Source organism: Cydia pomonella, chromosome 7 (assembly GCF_033807575.1).
Source record: "Cydia pomonella isolate Wapato2018A chromosome 7, ilCydPomo1, whole genome shotgun sequence".
Taxonomy (NCBI): domain Eukaryota; kingdom Metazoa; phylum Arthropoda; class Insecta; order Lepidoptera; family Tortricidae; genus Cydia; species Cydia pomonella.
The window spans coordinates 10,162,741-10,180,825 of record NC_084709.1 but is presented as its reverse complement, the minus strand read 5'-3'; the positions used below and the strand labels follow the sequence as shown (position 1 = coordinate 10,180,825).

At 40.4% G+C, this 18,085-nt stretch overlaps 3 protein-coding genes across 3 annotated transcripts; 1 reads left to right on the top strand and 2 right to left on the bottom strand.

Moving 5' to 3' along the window:
* The first annotated feature begins 346 nt into the window (after positions 1-346).
* On the top strand, positions 347-2,803 carry LOC133519482 (uncharacterized protein K02A2.6-like). The gene is made up of 3 exons (XM_061853488.1): positions 347-650; positions 1,404-1,504; positions 1,904-2,803. The coding sequence occupies exons 1-3, from the start codon at positions 347-349 to the stop codon at positions 2,801-2,803; spliced, it is 1,305 nt and encodes a 434-aa protein (XP_061709472.1).
* A 915-nt stretch (positions 2,804-3,718) lies between these two features.
* LOC133519794 (uncharacterized) lies at positions 3,719-4,706 on the bottom strand. Its single transcript, XM_061853899.1, has one exon. The coding sequence runs from the start codon at positions 4,651-4,653 to the stop codon at positions 4,234-4,236; it is 420 nt and encodes a 139-aa protein (XP_061709883.1). The 5' UTR covers positions 4,654-4,706; the 3' UTR covers positions 3,719-4,233.
* Positions 4,707-8,349: 3,643 nt separating this feature from the next.
* On the bottom strand, positions 8,350-9,270 carry LOC133519789 (uncharacterized). The gene has a single exon (XM_061853893.1). The coding sequence runs from the start codon at positions 9,226-9,228 to the stop codon at positions 8,449-8,451; it is 780 nt and encodes a 259-aa protein (XP_061709877.1). The 5' UTR covers positions 9,229-9,270; the 3' UTR covers positions 8,350-8,448.
* Between the last annotated feature and the right edge of the window lie 8,815 nt (positions 9,271-18,085).

Genomic DNA, 18,085 nt, shown 5'->3' with positions numbered 1-18,085 from the left:
GATCTGGAACAGCTAATAAAGATTCACCCACAAGAAAATGTCCAGGTGTTAAAGGCATGGGATCCCCTTGATCTTGGATACAAACGGAATATGTTTAGAAATGGAAGTTGACACTGGTAGTGCCATTTCGTGTATAAGCCTAGAATGTTATCAAAGATTATTTAAAAATGTACCTATTTTAACATCGAATGTATTACTTAACTATTACGCAGGAGGAGATTTTCGCCCAGTCGGTAAAATCACTCCAATAGTTAAATATAAAAACAAAGAGATATCTTTAGATTTATTTATTATAGACGGGGGCAAAAACCCATTGTTAGGAAGACAATGGCTGTACGAATTGACAATGGGTTTGGAGCAGTTTAGTTGTAATAAGATCGATAGCAAATTGGAACTTACTATGGATTCATTAATTTCTAGGTATAAGGATATATTCGCGGACGGGCTCGGGCGGTACACGGGCGGCACGGTGGCGCTGCGCGTGCGCTCGGGCGCCGCGCCGGTGTACTTGCGCGCGCGGCCGCTGGCGTACGCGCTGCGCGCGCCGGTGGAGCGCGCGCTGGACCAGTTGCAACGGGACGGCATTATCACGCCGGTCGAAACGTCAGACTGGGCCACGCCGATAGTACCAGTAGTTAAGCGTGATGGAGGTATTCGAATTTGTGGCGATTATAAATTAACACTGAACAGATGCTTAGAAATTGACCGTTTTCCCTTGCCTAGAGTTGAGGACCTGCTGGTCAAATTACACGGCGGTGAGACGTTTTCAAAAATTGATTTGTCTCAAGCTTATGCGCAATTCGAGTTGGACGAGACATCTAAACCATATACTGTGATCAACACACATAAAGGCTTATATATGTATAATAGGCTTATCTATGGGCTATCATCGAGTCCGGGGATTTTTCAAAGGAAACTAGAACAACTTTTTGCAGACTTACCGCGAGTAGGCGTTTTCCTGGATGACGTAATTATAACAGGAGTAGACAGGGAGGATCATTTGCGTACATTACATCAGGTGCTAGGACGCCTCGAGAAATTTGGGTTGAAAGTAAAGAAAGAAAAATGTTCTTTCTTCGCGGAATCGGTGACGTATTTAGGGTTTCGCATTAGTAAACAAGGGGTTCACACGTGTCCAGAAAAGGTTAAAGTCATAAAGGACATGGCGATTCCGGCCAATGTAACCGAACTTCGCTCATTCATAGGAATGATTATGTACTATGGGAAATTCGTTAAAAATATAAGTATGACGTTAACACCATTTTACAAATTATTAAGGAAGGGGGCTGCGTTTATTTGGACCAAGGAATGTACGGAAGCGTTTAATGCCGTCAAGCGTTGTTTGGTTTCCAGTTCGGTGTTGGCGCACTATGACCCTGAACTCCCTTTATGTCTAACTACAGATGCGAGTTCGAGCGGCGTGGGGGCGGTGATTTCGCACCAGATGCGAGATGGAACAGAAAGACCTGTTGCGTACGCGTCCAGAGTGCTCAATGCGGCGGAGGTAAATTATTCTCAGATTCAAAGAGAAGCTTTGGGAATTGTGTTTGGTATAAAAAAATTCCATCAATACCTGTACGGCCGAAGGTTTTTGCTAAGGACCGATCATAAGCCGTTGGTTTCCATATTTGGAGATAAGGGAGGTATTCCATCGATGGCCGCGAGCAGACTACAAAGATGGGCGGTAATTTTATCCGGTTACCAGTATGACATAGAATATGTGCCTACGGACAAAAATGGAGCTGACGCACTGTCCAGGTTACCTGTGGGAAAACAGGCAGCGGATAGGACAGAGGTAACATATGTACAATTCGTACAGGATTTCTTACCAATTACTAGTGATCAAGTCAGAACCAATTTAAAAACAGATGATCCACTAAGAAAAGTGTTTATGTACTTACAGTCAGGGTGGCCGGCGAAGTGCGACGATCCAGAGCTGCAGCCGTATTGGGTAAGGCGTCACGAACTGTACTCAGAAGCAGGATGTATCATGTGGGGCTACAGAATGGTGATACCCACGGCGTTAAGAAATGACGTTCTGCGTGAGCTGCATATAGGCCACTTTGGAGTGGTTAAGATGAAAAGTCTTGCCCGGAGCTATGTTTGGTGGCCCGGCATCGATGCTGAAATCGAGAAAACGTGTCGGGAATGCACCACATGCGCTTTGGAAGCACCGGCCCCTGCCAAAGCTGCACCACAAGCTTGGCCATATCTCGAAGAAGTTTGGAGTAGGTTGCATATGGATTTCCTAGGACCCTTACACGGCATGACCTATTTAGTGGTCGTGGATTCATCGTCGAAATGGATCGAAGTAAAACAAATGACGAGGACGACGGCAGATGACGTCATCAGAGTCTTAAGGGAGATATTTGCGCGTTTCGGGCTACCCAAGATGATGGTATCGGACAACGGCCCGCCGTTCACGAGCGGAGAACTGACCCAGTTCATGCAATTTAATGGCATAAAACAAACGTACTCTCCGGTGTATCATCCATCTTCAAACGGGGCAGCCGAAGGTGCAGTAAAGCTTGTCAAAAAAACCATTTTGAAGGCGCTACGGGATAAGCAAGACGTGGACGCTGCGCTCCAGTCATATTTACTGGCGTATAGGAACTCAATTCACAGTAGCACGGGCGAGTCACCGGCGAGGTTGCTACAGCGAAGAGGTCTGCGCACCCGACTGGATCTTCTGCGCGCCGACGCCGGCGCCACGGCGCACGAGTGTGCACGCGCCGCGCAGCTCCGACAGCGCGAAAACGCAGGGGGCGTCTCGAGGTCGTGTAGTGTAGGTGATAATATTTGAGGTAGGAATTTTAGCAAAGGGGAGAAATGGGTTAGCGGTACGATCACGGAACAATTAGGTTCACGTAATTATTTGGTGCAAAGGGATAACGGTCAAATTATTAAAAGGCATATAGATCAGTTACGCAATAATTCACGCTTAGCTATAACGGCGTGCCCAGCGACGGACTACGATAACCATGAGAACTCGGAGCCGTGTGCGCCACCGGAGCCCGCCTTTGTACCACCCCCTCCGATACCTAAACGTGTGCCAGTGCCCGTAGAAAGATATGGTAATCCCATAGTATAATAAGTACTTATTTGTAATCATAGAATTAGTTTGAAATGTAAAGAATAATACGGGTTTGTACTTTCTAGATAACGATACCTACCTATTTAAGGAATTAAGTTCTGTTATTAATTTACTATGGTAATATGTACTTGTTGTATAGTAATATATATATAGTGGGAACGGCTTGGCCATGTCAGTCTTATTAGTATTCGCTTAAGGCTTAATTTTCTAAATTCTAAAATCTAAATTAAGAGGAGAAGTTTTCACAGAATCCTTACTAGCCATATTAGTACATGGCCAACGACCGTATACGATGTAGTTTTAGTTAAGTGGTAGGGTGTGATATATGTACATGTATAGTACCGAAGGTATATACATGGGCACGTATCACGGCTGATCGCTCGGTCAGTGAACTCGCGGGTAGGTTAAGATTTTCATTATTTTATTCAATGTCATAATTTGGTGGTAGTTTTACTTTTCTTCCGAAATACATCTTTCAATACGAACGGACGTGCAGTTGCCTTTTTAATTAGATATTCCCGTGTTCCTGGCTCCTATATATTTCAGTGTATAGTCTGTCAAGCTATTTCCGTCAGTAAAAAAAAGCGACGAATTTAAAATATTCTAGGCGCGAAGGCTTATCGCCCCATATAAAATTTTAATTTCGCGTGTTTTTTCGACGGTGGCAAACAAGCATACGGCCCGCCTGATGGTAAGCAGTCACCGCAGCCTATGGACGCCAGCAACTCCAGAGGTGTTACATGCGCGTTGCCGACCCTTTAAAAATCTGTACACTCCTTTTTTGAAGAACCCCATACTGTAGACCCTCGGGAAAACCTCGGAAGGGAGCTCATTCCACAGCCGGAGCGTCCGCGGGAGGAAATTCCTCTTGAACCGCACAGTACGCGACCATTTAGGTTCTAAGGTGTGAGGATGAACTTCCTTTTTTTTTTTTTGACGGAGTGGGAATGCATTTACGCACGGTGTGTGGGACTCGCCGCTCCTTTCCCCTCTCCTGGCAAGAGGGGGGGAGAATTTGGCCCTACCCACTAAACCCACTCCGGCGTTTCACCCACTTTGCCGTTTATGAAGGCGCACTGGGATCGATGACATTCCACCACGGCGCCCTCCGGCAGCCCCGGCTTATCGCCAAGGCACTCTCACAATGGAGGGGGGATCAGAAACGCTTGATCCCCCTCCCCCCGACATCGCCTACGGGGCCGTGCAGTGCGGGTTCGGTACCCGCTGGCCCTATTAAGGTTCGAGGCGAGCATGGGCTCTCCGCCCTCGACCCTGCCGCCTGCGACGGAGAGGAGGCGCATCCGCAGATGCTTCTCGCTCCTCTCCGCCTTCTCCTTCTGCGACATGACTTTTTCGCAGAAGGAGGCCACCGCTTCCCATTTCCTCTCGCTACCCAGCATCGCCACAATTATGCTGTGTAGCGAGAGGTCCGCAACCCCCGTCACCGCCCTAAGGGCCACTCTTTCCACGACCCAGCGATTGCACTCTTCCAGAGTGTGCTGGGCCGTGTCATCCACTGCGCCACATTCGTGGCACTGAGGCCCCGGTTCCCTCTGCATCTTGTGCAGGTAGTGTCCGAAACAGCCGTGTCCGGACACTACCTGCGTCACCCTGAATGGCCCCCTTCTTTCTCCCCAACCACTCATCCATTACTGGGAGGATAGCCCCTATGGTTCGGGTTCCATAACGGCTATCCTCCAAGGCATTCCTCCATCTTTCCTTAAGGCGCTCCGCGGCTGCTCGGGCCAACCTCTCTACCTCTCCCGCATCTGTGGGCTCCCCACGCCTCCTGGCCTCCGCCCTCTGCCAGTATCTTTCAGCCAGCACCCCCGCGTCTAGTTCCCACGCCGGAGTGCCGGCAAGGAGGCATGCCGCTGCGTGAGAGGTAGTGCGGTAGGCCCTCACCATCCTCTGGGCTACGAACCTCTGCGGCCGACGGAGCAGTGCCTTCGCGCGTCTCGTCAGCCGTCCGGCCCAGATTGGCGATCCGTAGAGCGCCATGCTCCGGACTACCCCCGCATATAGACGCCTACATGGGGCATTCGGCCCCCCCAGATTAGGCAACATGCGGCCCAGAGCCGAAGCAGCACCCACGAGACGAGGAGCCAGTCTCGCAAAGTGCTCCTCAAAATTCCACTTTCTGTCCAGGACAAGGCCCAAGTACTTGATGTGGGCCTTGACCTGGACAGGCTCACCCCCCACCATTACTGTGGTGCCTTCCGGCAGCTGCCCTCACCCCCTTGTTCGCCCGAGGACCATGGCCTCGGTTTTCGGCAGGGCGACCCGAAGCCCCAGGAGTCCTATGCGCTGCGCTGTAAGCTCGGTGGCCACCGCCGCCCTTCTGAGCACTTCCTCTAGCTCCTTTCCCCGCACGGCCACTAGGGTGTCGTCCGCATAACACACGGTGATCATGCGGGGAAGCTGCACCCCCCGGAGCACCCAATCGTAACCGAGGTTACGTAACAGGAGAGGACCCAGGACATACCCCTGTGGAACTCCGTACGCCATAGCCCTCGCGCCCCGGATACCCCTCTGCTCATAGAGCACTAGCCGCCCCGTCAGGTAGTGCTCTACAACACGCCTCAGATAAGGAGGCACTCCATGGTAATGGAGTGCCTCCCCAATGACCATATAGGGGAGGGACCCGAACGCGTTGGCGATGTCCAGCGACACCGCCACCACTCCCTCCCTATGGACTGCCGCAAGCACCCCGAAATCCCTCAAGAGGATGAACTTCCTGCCGACGGCGAGCGGTGCGGTGATAGAACTTTCTATCATCATCATGATGCCACTTGGCCGTTGGCATCATGTCAAACAATTCCTCAGAGCACTGCCCATTGTACAAGCGGTAAAACACACACAAGGAGGCAAAGTCTCTCCTTAGACTTAAAGGTTCAATACCGCTTGTGAGTTTGGGATCGTCAACGATTCGCACAGCGCGCCTTTGGACTGAGTCAAAAGGTCCAAGCTGGCATGCAGGTGCTCCTGCCCAAAGGTGACAGCAATACTCCATATGGGTCTGACTTGCGATTTATATAGCAGCAGTCTTTGCCCCGGAGTAAAGTATTTAACTGGATCAGGCATGAGCAGTGGGAGGAAATGACCGAACTGGATAGTCTTATGTATGGAGGGTACAGGTAGGGAGAACAATCTTTTATGGGAGAACTGTTGCTAAAGTGTCCAGCTGGCAGCTGTAATCAATAGTTCGAAATCTCTCCGGTAGCAGTTACTGACTCTGACGTTATTGACGGAATGAAGTGCGCTGTCAGTGACTTGATTTTTTTATCAAAGTCTAAAAGTTGTTAGCGATGGGTCCATATTGGGTTGCATAAAAGTTTGAGTCGTATCTTTGAGACGCATATCAACTTGTGTTATAATCATCATTGCGCATACAAATGAAAAGTCATATTATATTGTGCCATACATTTTCTTATTTGACACAGTTTTTTTCTTTTTAGAGTAGTTTTTTTATTATTATTTTGTTTTCTAATCAGGGTCACCAGGCACTCCAGATCTTCGATTATCCTAGTTTTTATAGTTTTCCCTTTATGTGGCCATTAAACCCGAACTCAGTACCAAATTTCAGCTCTCTGAGTTTATGGGAAGTACTAGTTCTATTTTGATGATCATGAGTGAGCGAGTGAGTGTCATAAATGCGAAACTTTGCTTTCGCTTAACTTCGGAACTAAATGACCTAGAGACTTGAAATTTTGGATTTAAGTATGTGATTATAACTTACTGGATGACGAAAATTTCTGCGTTCTGGTCTTATCCAGAGGTTCTTAAATAGGGGCCTGAAAATGCGGCGAAATGGTTCGGCAGTGTTTGCTTCGCGCTCGACTTGGCGATATTTCAATTGAACAGGCCTATTTATAAGTCCATTTATTCTATAAAGTCTACACAGATTCTGAATACGCATACTTAATATGTAATATATATTTATATAATACTTAATGATACGAGTGGGTATATTTTCGGCGGGCTATTGCTAGCCGGGTTGTTGTGGGACAAAATACATAATCACTGAGCCTATTGGTTGGGAATTGGGATTTTTCTGATTTAAACTCCCCCAGTACAATACAACTCGATTTCATGCTCTAGTAAATAAAGTTCCTATAGTTCATAAATAGGTATTTACTGACAACTAACAACACACGAGATGGGGCATTTTGGTCCTTACGAGTGTATGAGGTAAATAAATACTGTTTATTATGCACACACTTATAATAATTCGGTAACAATATAATATCATCGCTAAAAGACGATCTCTTTCAGACAAACTTTGGGGGTAGCGGGAATCCAATAACTAAAAACAGTGAACGGGTAGAGCGCCGCCGATATGAAATTAGGGAGAATACTATGATACATACATAAATAAAGACTTAGGCAAGTTAAGGCATGCATTGTGATCTCGAGGAACATAGGACTATCATATAAACTGTGTAATGAACCGAGTAACACGAATCAAAATATTAAGCTAAAATAATTTGACTTTCTTTCTAGTTAATCTAGTTATGTGTAATGAGCACAGACATCTCAAACGCTTTCCTATTTTACTTTATGGTAATGAACAACAAGAATTGTACTGGGTGTGTACCTGTGACAGTAATACTGAGTGTGGGGCTCGTCTTTATGTTACTGTGTAGGGGAAGGGAATTCAAGGAGTGTCCGCTGTCGCTGGTCCTAGAATCTTCCTAAGTTACAAAAAAATATATATCTACACTAGAAATATATAAAAAAAATTGTAGGGACATTCTTACACAAATTGACTAAGTCCCATGGTTAGCCAAGAAAGGCCCTGTGTTGTGGTACTCAGACAAGGATATACAGGGTGTTTATGCAATAATTTATGGGGTGAATATAGGTCGCCTTGACATTTTGTATGGGAGAGTAAAAATTTTTTCCGATTTCGGGGTTGGGCCCATAGTAAAAGTTTCTCAGTATGACCTATATATGCACCCCGTAAATTATTACAGATGACTAAATAAACAACCTGTATATAATATACAAATACTTAAATACATAGAGAACATCTATGACTCAGGAGAAAATATTTGTGCTCATCACAAAATAAACGCCGTTTGCCTTATATTATAATATATTACCAATTTTTTTATACACATTTAGGAAAATCATTTAAATGAAGAGTGAATAAGTAAAATTATGGCAGCGGAAGTTCATGTGTAAATTGTGTGACATAAAAGTAGGTACCTATTATTAATAGGTATTTTATATTTAAAACATCATAAAACATCTCCAATTCATATTATCTTTATTTAAAATAGCTATGAGGAACAATATCTTTGGCAAAAATTTTACTGATTAATTATTTATAGTTTTAAAACTAATATAAATTATAATTTTTCATTGAATTTTGAAACTAACAAGAGGATACTAAGAACAGTAATATTTTTATTAACGGATGAACCATTATTTCTTTGTTCTAGAGGTTTTAGATCTTGATGGATGGATTTTCTCCAACGAGCTTTTACTTCTTTAGAGCCGAGCAGTTTTCCGTGACGGAACTCTGCGCACTGCACTGTCACTGTCGGTGGCACTCCCGAAAATATCAGCCTAGAACTGGTTTTTCTCAAAGTTTGAGATCCCTTCATTTCCTCCAGCTCTCGTCCGTTAATATACCAGCGAAATTCAGAATTTCTTGCACCTCTGCAATACGCTAGTATCTCATCTCCTTCACCAAATTCTTCTGCAAGACCTTCCAGCAAAGGTCTTTTGTGCATGTGACCATGGACCTCCATGTAAGAGGATCGAGTTTCGAATAAGTACGGCGGTGAACTCTTTTCAATGTCACATCTATATAAACCGGATGCATCTTCGGTCAAAGCGCCAAGCTTGAGACTGCAGGCTGTCGGCCCACAGGAAACCAGATCCACTTTTCCAACTCCGAGGATTGGAAATGACATGGTGCTTGGTGTTTTGCCAGGTTTGTAGCGGAAAAATTCCGTCGGCCCTTTAAACCAGGTAAGCATGGTAAAGTTGGCATCGTATCGGCATTCGATGATGACTTCGTCTTGGCCCGGAGGGACGTCGTGTGGCACGATGAAGTGAGTGATGTTGAACGGTTGCGCTTCCGCGGCCGCGATCGTGAGCACCGCAAACGCGAGCGTCAGCATGGTGCCTGGACGCGCGCGAACATCACACTGCGCCCTCGCCGGGCCCAACGCTCTCTTAATTAAATCGTTTATTAAGCTAACACTCAACTGCCGCTGCCGTATCCCTTCGAGTATCAGGATATATTTTTTTGTCGCTTTCAATGGATAGACAAAATTTAAATTGGTAGTTGGAAATTACTGGGGTGATTATTAATACATAGCACGTGTTGGGGATGATAATTATAGTAATTTGTCTAATTAAACTAATGGACTAGGGGGACTCTTGGGCTCCTGTTTTACAATTATGTTGTACTTTGCATTTTGAAATTTAAGAAAAAATATCTTAATACTGGACTGAACGAGATCTCATAACCGCAATAGTTCGCCTTTATATCAAATTATGGATAAGTGTAACTTGTGTAAAACCATTTTTGTATTTAAAAACACTGATTTAGTTTTAGGATTTACAATTTGTTCTATTCAAGTATTTTTTCTAAGTACATACTAAATATATAATTTAGATGTATTGGCAGATAGCAGTGACAGGGTTAAAGGTAGGTATATAAGTTGTTGTCAGACTAACGCTTTTTATGTGTCATTCGATCAAGACCAGCACTTGTCGGTTAAGTACCTACTATGATTTAGCAATTGGGCAAGTTGAATCTTTTAAGCAAGTTACAATCCTAATGCAATAGGTATGTAAGTAGCACTCGTGGGAAGTCCAAAGAACTCGATTCGTATCGGTTTGTCAATTTTAAAATATTTGATCACATTTTATCCTGACGTAAAAGTTAATTAATCAATTTAATCATGCTCCGGCTTGCCTCTCCGTAATTTTGATTTACGCCTACTTATAAAATTGTGCATTGGCAGGAAGCTTAACTCTTTAAACTTTATTGAGAATAGAATATAAGAATTATTACTACTGACGATAAAAATACTACAGACATCTCCATACTCATCGGTGTGAATCATTTATAGTAATTTCCTGGAAGTGATTGTACAATACAAAGAATGAGTAAAAAACCGTTTTTCCACATAGTCAAATGTGGAATCTTAAAGTAGGTGAGGGTTTCTATTGACGCAACTAGAATTGATAAATTTAACTGGACTATACTACAAATTCTATTATTACATAATTATAACGTAATTGCATCTGTTACCGTTGCTCTATATAGATTACAGAAGTTATTGACAATGAATACTCGTGAAACAGACTTTGTATTGAACGTACCTCATGTGCTCATTGGGTATGTAATTTTCTCGTATTTATCTGCACATTTGTTTCGAATATGAGATACAAGTCCTGTTAAAGATATTAAGCTATTTTGAGGGTAAGTTTCTATTTAAATATAGATACAATTTCTACTGTGTCTTCAATGTTGACCTCAGTTCGGTTGGAGTCATACCATATATACCGGTCATTTCTCGCGTGCCCACGCGCTGCCGGCTGTCTCGGAAACAAGACATTAGGTACAATATTGAAGTAATCATCTTAAGTGATATCAGTGTAATTGAATAATGCATCAGCGTAGTAACTGGGGATTAAGGTTTATGTAGAGCAGGATATCTTATATACAGTTTGATTCTGTTAAACATTTATTTCAAAAGATAAAATTCTTGAAATCCAGCATGCCGTGCCTTTTAACTGTTTAATAACTAATTTTTAACCTTTCAAGTGGCGCTCAACCCGTGAGTGGTCGGATCGAAAAGCCAACCGTGAATTATGCGTTGTTGAAGAGCTCCGTTTCGATCATCATCAGCAGTTCCACTCAGGGACCCGTCCACCCCTTCCCAGAAAAAAAGCCTTTAAATGGCTTACCGTTCATCGAAGAGCCCCAACGATTGGCTTTCCCTTTGAATGGCTTACCCGTTCATTTGACTTAGCTCTAGGAAGGGGTTTCCCTTTCAGAGAAAAGCTAAATGAAAGGGTATCCCCTTCCTAATTCAAAAAATTATGACGCCTGTGCTTTCAACGCGCTAGACACCCAATCCTTCTCTAAGCAATATTTGATTTTATTTTTACCAAGAGCAAGTTGAAAATGGCATAAGCGTTATAATTTACAATTGATACCCCTTCAAGGGGTTAGCGCTTAGCAACGGGTATCAGCTTACCCGTATTATGAAGCGCTTATAAAGACAAATGAAAGGGTTTTAGTTAGCAACGGCTTTGGTAAGCAAAGCCTGAAATACCCCTTCAAAAATCCTCGACGGGGATACCGGACCGGTCCCTGGTTCCACTTCATCAAATGCCGCCATTTTAAAATAAATGCTTCATTTTCTAATTAATACAAAAATCGCTATACTTACGTATACCTTTAAGATTTGAGGAGTTCCCTCGTTTCCTCATGGATCCCATCATCAGAACTCGAGCTTGATAAAAAGGTCACTTTAAAACTCGCTTAACAAACATAACGAAGAGGACAAATCGCCAAACGTGAACTATGCGTCATTGAACAAAGAGTTCCGTTCTGACCATCATCGGCACGTTCTACTTCATCAAATGTTACTTTTTTTAAATGTTACTGCTTGATTTGTTGACAAATTCAAAAATCACGATGTATATGCCTTTAAGGTTTGAGGAGTTCCCTCTATTCCTCGTGGATTCCATCTTCAGAACTGCGCAGCGTTTTGATATAAACGGAAACATTTGTTTGAAAAATAATTTTAAAAAATGACTGTGGTATGGACTTATAGAGTAACATTTAAAAAAGCATATAACCGATTTGAGAACCTCGTCCTTTTAGAATGTAAATAAAAACAAAAATAAACTTACCCATGTTTCGCAATTGTTACTCTAGCACGGTGGGCCCGCCTTCCTCAGGACAACTTGTATGTATCTAGCAGTGGATGCGGATACATCGACTGAGGAAAAAGGAGATAACGTTGGTGAATTAGTATCTTATTCTAATATAATATAATATAATAAAGTTTATTGCTTTCACATTGGTGTTCATACAGATGTTCTTAATGAATAATATAATGTTTCACAATATGACACCCTGTAAGGGTATTGCAATTTTATCTAACACTAACACATGAAACAATTATAACATACCTACAAACTACAGAATACACAAAAAAAATTTTTGGTAAATAAACTATTTTTATTTATTTTTTAAAGTAGTTTATAGTATACCTATGCCTATTTATGGTATTTGTTATCATCTAAATATTCTTGTAAAGAATAGAAACAATTATTTATTAAATAAGTTTTCAAGCTATTTACAAATTTATCATATTTTGATTCTATCGCTATTTCTTTAGGAAGACTGTTGAAAATTCTTACAGACATGTTATAGGGACTTTTGTTACTCATTTGTAAATTACTGGCAGGAAGGGCAATCTTGTTTTGATATCTTAAGTTCAAGTTACTAGTATGACGGTCTTTAGCTTTTATGTATAGGTCGGGATGTTTTCGTACAAATTTGCATGTTTCTAAGATGTAAAGGGATGGCAAAGTTAAAATATTAAATTTTTTAAAGTAAGGTCTGCAGCTTTCTTGATTTTTTATGTTACTTAATATTCTAATACACCTTTTTTGCAGTATGAACAAATCTACACTATTTGTGCTGTTTCCCCACAAAACGATCCCGTATTGAAGCCATGTCTGTGTAAATGCGTGATAAGCACTAAGAGCTGTTTTTAAATCTGAGGTTTTTTAATATTTCTAAGGGCATAAGCAAAGCGTGATATTTTTAAACTAATTTTATCTATGTGTGTTTTCCAATTAATGTTTTCGTCAATAATTATACCGAGGAGATTGCAGTTCTTTATTGGTCGAATTGGGTTGTCTAGGTAAGTAAAATTAACATTTAATGGACTCCGCTGATGGGGTCGGAATTGAATTAAATTTGTCTTTTTTAGATTTAGTTGTAGATTATGGTCGCTGAGCCATTGTATTACGGTATCAAAAATATTATTTAATTTATGAGTTAGATCGTTACTGTTTAAACAAGAGAATACTATAGAAATATCGTCGGCATATAGGAAACTTTTAGTATATTCGGTGTTTATTATTTTTGCCAGGTCGTTTATATAAATTAAGAATAGGATGCAGCCTAAAACACTGCCCTGTGGAATAGAGCAAGTTATATATCTGTTTTGTGACATTATTTTACAAAGAGAGTTTGTTGTTTTGTTAAAATAGTCTATTTCGACATATTGTATCCTATTTGTTAAATATGACTTGAACCAGTCATGAGCTGTTCCACGGATTCCTATGCCATACAATTTATTTAGAAGTATATTATGTTGTACTCGGTCATAGGCTTTACTCATATCAAGTAAAAGCCCTAATGCATACTTCTTACTATCAATAATATTAATAACATCATACATAAATTTGTTAACAGTTAATATTGTACACCTTTTCTTCCTAAAGCCGAATTGACTGTCATCGAATATCTCGTATTTATTACAGAAAGCTGACAGACGTGTAGCCATAACCATTTCAAAGATTTTTGAGATCGTCGGCAACAAGGCGATGGGCCGGTATTGGCCAGGGTCGGTCAAGTCTCCCGTTTTTGGTACTGGTTTAACAATGGCTATTTTTAAGGTGTCGGGAAACTTTCCAGTTGAAAATGATTGGTTTATTAAAAATGTCAGTGGTATGGTCAATTCGCTAGCACATTTTTTAACTAGAGATGGTGGAATTTCGTCTATACCAAAGCTATGCTTATTTTTTAACTTTTTTATACATTTTTCAATTTCCATGTGGGTCACGGGTGAAAGAAATAGAGTATTGCTAGTAGGACTGAGTACCGGGCGACCACGTGCTTGATTATTGTTCATATTAAGCCCTATTGAAGAAAAATATTCATTGAACTTGTTTGCTACGGTTAATGGTGCATCTGTTTGTTTTCCGTCTATTTTAATCGAAATATTTTTTTTTTAATTTTAATTGTAGTTGAGGTTTTTTCGCCTGTTCATTTATGATTTTCCACACGGTTTTGATTTTATTATTTGAGGTGTTTATTCTTTTGTAGTTATACATTTTTTTAGCTATTATGACAGTTTTCTTTAATACTTTTGCATACGTTTCTGAGAATTTAATTAATATTGGGTTATTTGTTTGAACAGTAATATTCTTCAATAATCTTTTATGTAGACAAGATTTCTTAATTCCTGGTGTTAGCCATTGTCTTTTAGAGTTAACTTTAAATTTAATTCGCTTTTTTGGGATACATTTATTTAGCAACATTTTTATTTTATTATTGAATTTATCATAATTTTCATTAACTGTAAAATGTGGTGACAGGATAGAGCACCAGTTAACCTCCTGCAATTCCGTTTTAAATGATTGAGTGTTTTTCTCTGTAAACAAACGCTTAAATTGCATATATTCATCGTATTTATATCCATTCTTTTGTATTGTATTGGGCACTATTAAAGATACACTTTTATGGTCTGAGAAACCAAGCTCGTCAACTTTTACTCTAAAACTATCGGCATTAAAATTTGTAAATACAATATCTAAACATTTAGCTGTATTTTTTGAGACTCTAGTTGGTTCATTTACGTGTTGTTTATAGTTAAAGGTTAACATAAGGTTTATGAGGTTTTTCGATAAATTAGACTTACTGAGAACGTCTATGTTGAGATCCCCGCCTATAACGACGTTTTTATTCTTATATTTTGTCTCTAATATGTGTAAAAGTTGTTCCATTTGTTGAAAAAATATGTCAGGACTTCTTTCACTATTTGGCCAGTAAATAACTATTAATACTAAATTAGAGTTTGGTATTTCTATGGCACAAGTTTCAAATATATATTCAACTGATAACTTGTTTACATCTGCTAATTCGATATATTCTATATCTTCCCGAACAAAGATACAAACTCCTCCAGCTTCGTAATTTGTTCTACAGAAGTAACTAGATAAATTATAACCTTCAAGGTGTAATAGATCAATCTTAGACGTAGTAATCCATGTCTCAGATATACATAATACATGTAAATTAGGTTTTTCATCTATCACAGCTTCTACTAAATGTAACTTATTACTAATGCTACACATATTCTGGAAAAGTACTTCTAAATTACTTAGTTTAGGGACGAAAATTATTTGAATTAGTTGTTACAGGGGTTGAAGATCTACGGTCCGGATGCTGCAGGCTCGGACTTTGGGCGATGCTCTGTACGTTATCTTGTGTCGGCTGTGTTGCGGGCGCATGAAAGAGATTCGGGTTTTTTTGTTGTGTTGGTAGATGCCTAGTTTCTCTCTGCTCTGTAACATCGTATCCATTAATAATAAGTCTATTGTTCCTTATCACAGCTTTCTGTCCATTTTGCCTCGCTTCTTGGAGTCTTAGCCTTAATTTTTGTCTCAACTGTAGGCTCTCGGCATCTAAGAACTCAGAAATATGCAGTCCTGTACTCTTTAGGTATCCTACATTGTCTAAAATTTGTTTCTTTGTTCTTTTGCTGAGTAATTCGATCACTAATGGCCTTTTCGATGTCGCTCGCCCTATTCTATATAAATCATCTATATATCCCGTAAGATCCATGCCGTAAAAGTCGTAGAACAAATATAATACTCTGTTAAGTAGCTCTGAATCTGTCTCGCGCCAAATTTCACCTAGGCCGTAGAGTACTATTTTCTTCGAATTATCCGTGGTATTTCTCGAGTTTATCTTGCAAGTTTCTTCAGGTTGTGCGTGGGTGGTTGTGTTTGCATGGTTCAATTGTTCTTTAGTAGCATGAGCATATGACATGGGACGTTTCAAACGTTCTTTTAAAGTCGCTAACTCGGTTTCAAGATGTTCTAGTTGGGCGGTTGATTCACCGTTTAAGTTGTGGAGTGTCTTGTTTTGTATCTCATGTATTTCGGCTTGTAACATGAGGTTATCATTTTCTAGCGATTGAATTTTTTGCTTTAGGTTACTTAAGTTTTCGTTTATCTGTTTCTGTTCTTCAGAAAGCTCATTAGTTTTTTGGGTTATTTCTAATTTAAATGAAGTGATTGCTGCATATACTTCAGTTTGAATAATTGACTTTATTTCTGAAATAGTAGTCTGATGATGTGATGCCAGTTTCTGCTCTAATACTTTGCTGAGAGCGTCCATAGTAACGGTACCATCAGCCCTGTCCAGTTCCGAAGAGTGTGATACATTCAAAGTGTCACCTAGCATGCTGGTATCAGACGATTCGCTATTTGTCAACTGGGAGTTATGCATTGCTTTGACTGTAGCTGGTGGTTTTGGTCTTAAATTCATGGTTTTGTAAGTTGTATTTCTCGTACTCGTTGGAGGTGTTTTGAGGACTTGAGAACGCATAGGCCTCACCGGTATTGGTATGTTAGTATTATCGCCCTTCGGTAGTTTGCATTTACATCTTACACACATCCATGTAGCTTTACGATTTGGGCTCATTGTGCTAAAGAACCTCTTTTCTGCATTAGCACATTGTAGACATGAAGCCTCTTTACACTTTGAACATTGTAAAATACATCTATCGCCTTCCGCTATTATAGTTCCACAACCCGCGCACCTCTTATCATGTGGCGCCATCTTTATGTATCTATGTATTATACCGTGGAAAACTAGTTATTACTTCTAGCGGATTTCTTTAGAAACACAATACTTGCATATGAATCCCGTTTATCTATAGCTACGGGGCAGGTTGTCGCGAGTGCAAAATGATGCATAAGTTTTCTCATAGATGGCGGTGGTATAGTAGTAGAAAATTAGGCGGCAAATCGGTGTAAGCGGTTCAGTATCGTTCTTGTTAGATAGATGTCACTGTCAAAATAATGCTTATAAACTTAAGATTTAAATGTATTAAAATATTTTGTTTTCACTTCTTATCCCAAAATTCCAGCTTAATACTGCTTACACTATCGCCTTCATAAATTGAATATCAAATTTCAACTGGAATAGTAGTTTACGCTAAAGGTCATTGACTTGTCAGCGTCACTTTTGGCGGCACGTATTGTTTTGAAACTGAATATCAATATTTATTGTCTATTTAGCTTTCTACGCTTTATCGTATTTACTGCACGGAACACAATGACGATGAAAATGTACACTGTCGACACTGTTTTAAGTTATTATTATTTTATATACACAATAATCGGTTGAAGAGTTTTGTAAGGTTAGGTCACTTAATTATTTCACTTTAGTTCATTTCAGAGCAAGTTATTTATTTGTCCACACTAGTAATACGTATTTACAGTAAACCAAACACTTTTAGTACTATATAAGAATCGAAAACCCATCTTTTATAATTTATTTGTTTGCATTACGCGGGAGATGTTGTTGTCGCTGCCAGTGTTGCCATAACTCCTGACCAGCGATTGCATTTAGGTATGGTTATGTTATTAAGCAAGTAGCTTATTGACTTTCACATACAATAATACTTAATACAGGATACAGGCATGGTGATGTGATGTTCTAAAACTTCTAAACTTTCACGCATTGTTTTTTAAAATAGTACAAACACACTAACAGGTCTAAATCACGTGTAGATATTTACCTTTCAGTAATTCGGATGTTTGGGCACGATCAGGTGCCGCTCGTATTCGCGAGAACACTGACGAAAGTGGGTATCCCATCTTAGTCCCGTATAAGTTTTCGATATACCTGCATATTATCATTTTTTGTTTACTCGAAAAGTAGGGTTGTGATTTAGCCGACACGACATATACATATAACTTCTAAATATGCCATCGAATATTTAACATAAAAATATTTATGGCCACTTGTATTTACTAATATATTGTATCAGTGTTCTTAAGTCTTGTTTATCCTCGTGCCACCCAAGAAAAAAAACGTATCGTACATCTTTGTACAATGTATTGCACATTGGGCGGCACGAGGTTATTTAGTAAATAAGACACAAGTCAACTATCATGGCCTAATTTATCAAAGGGCATTTT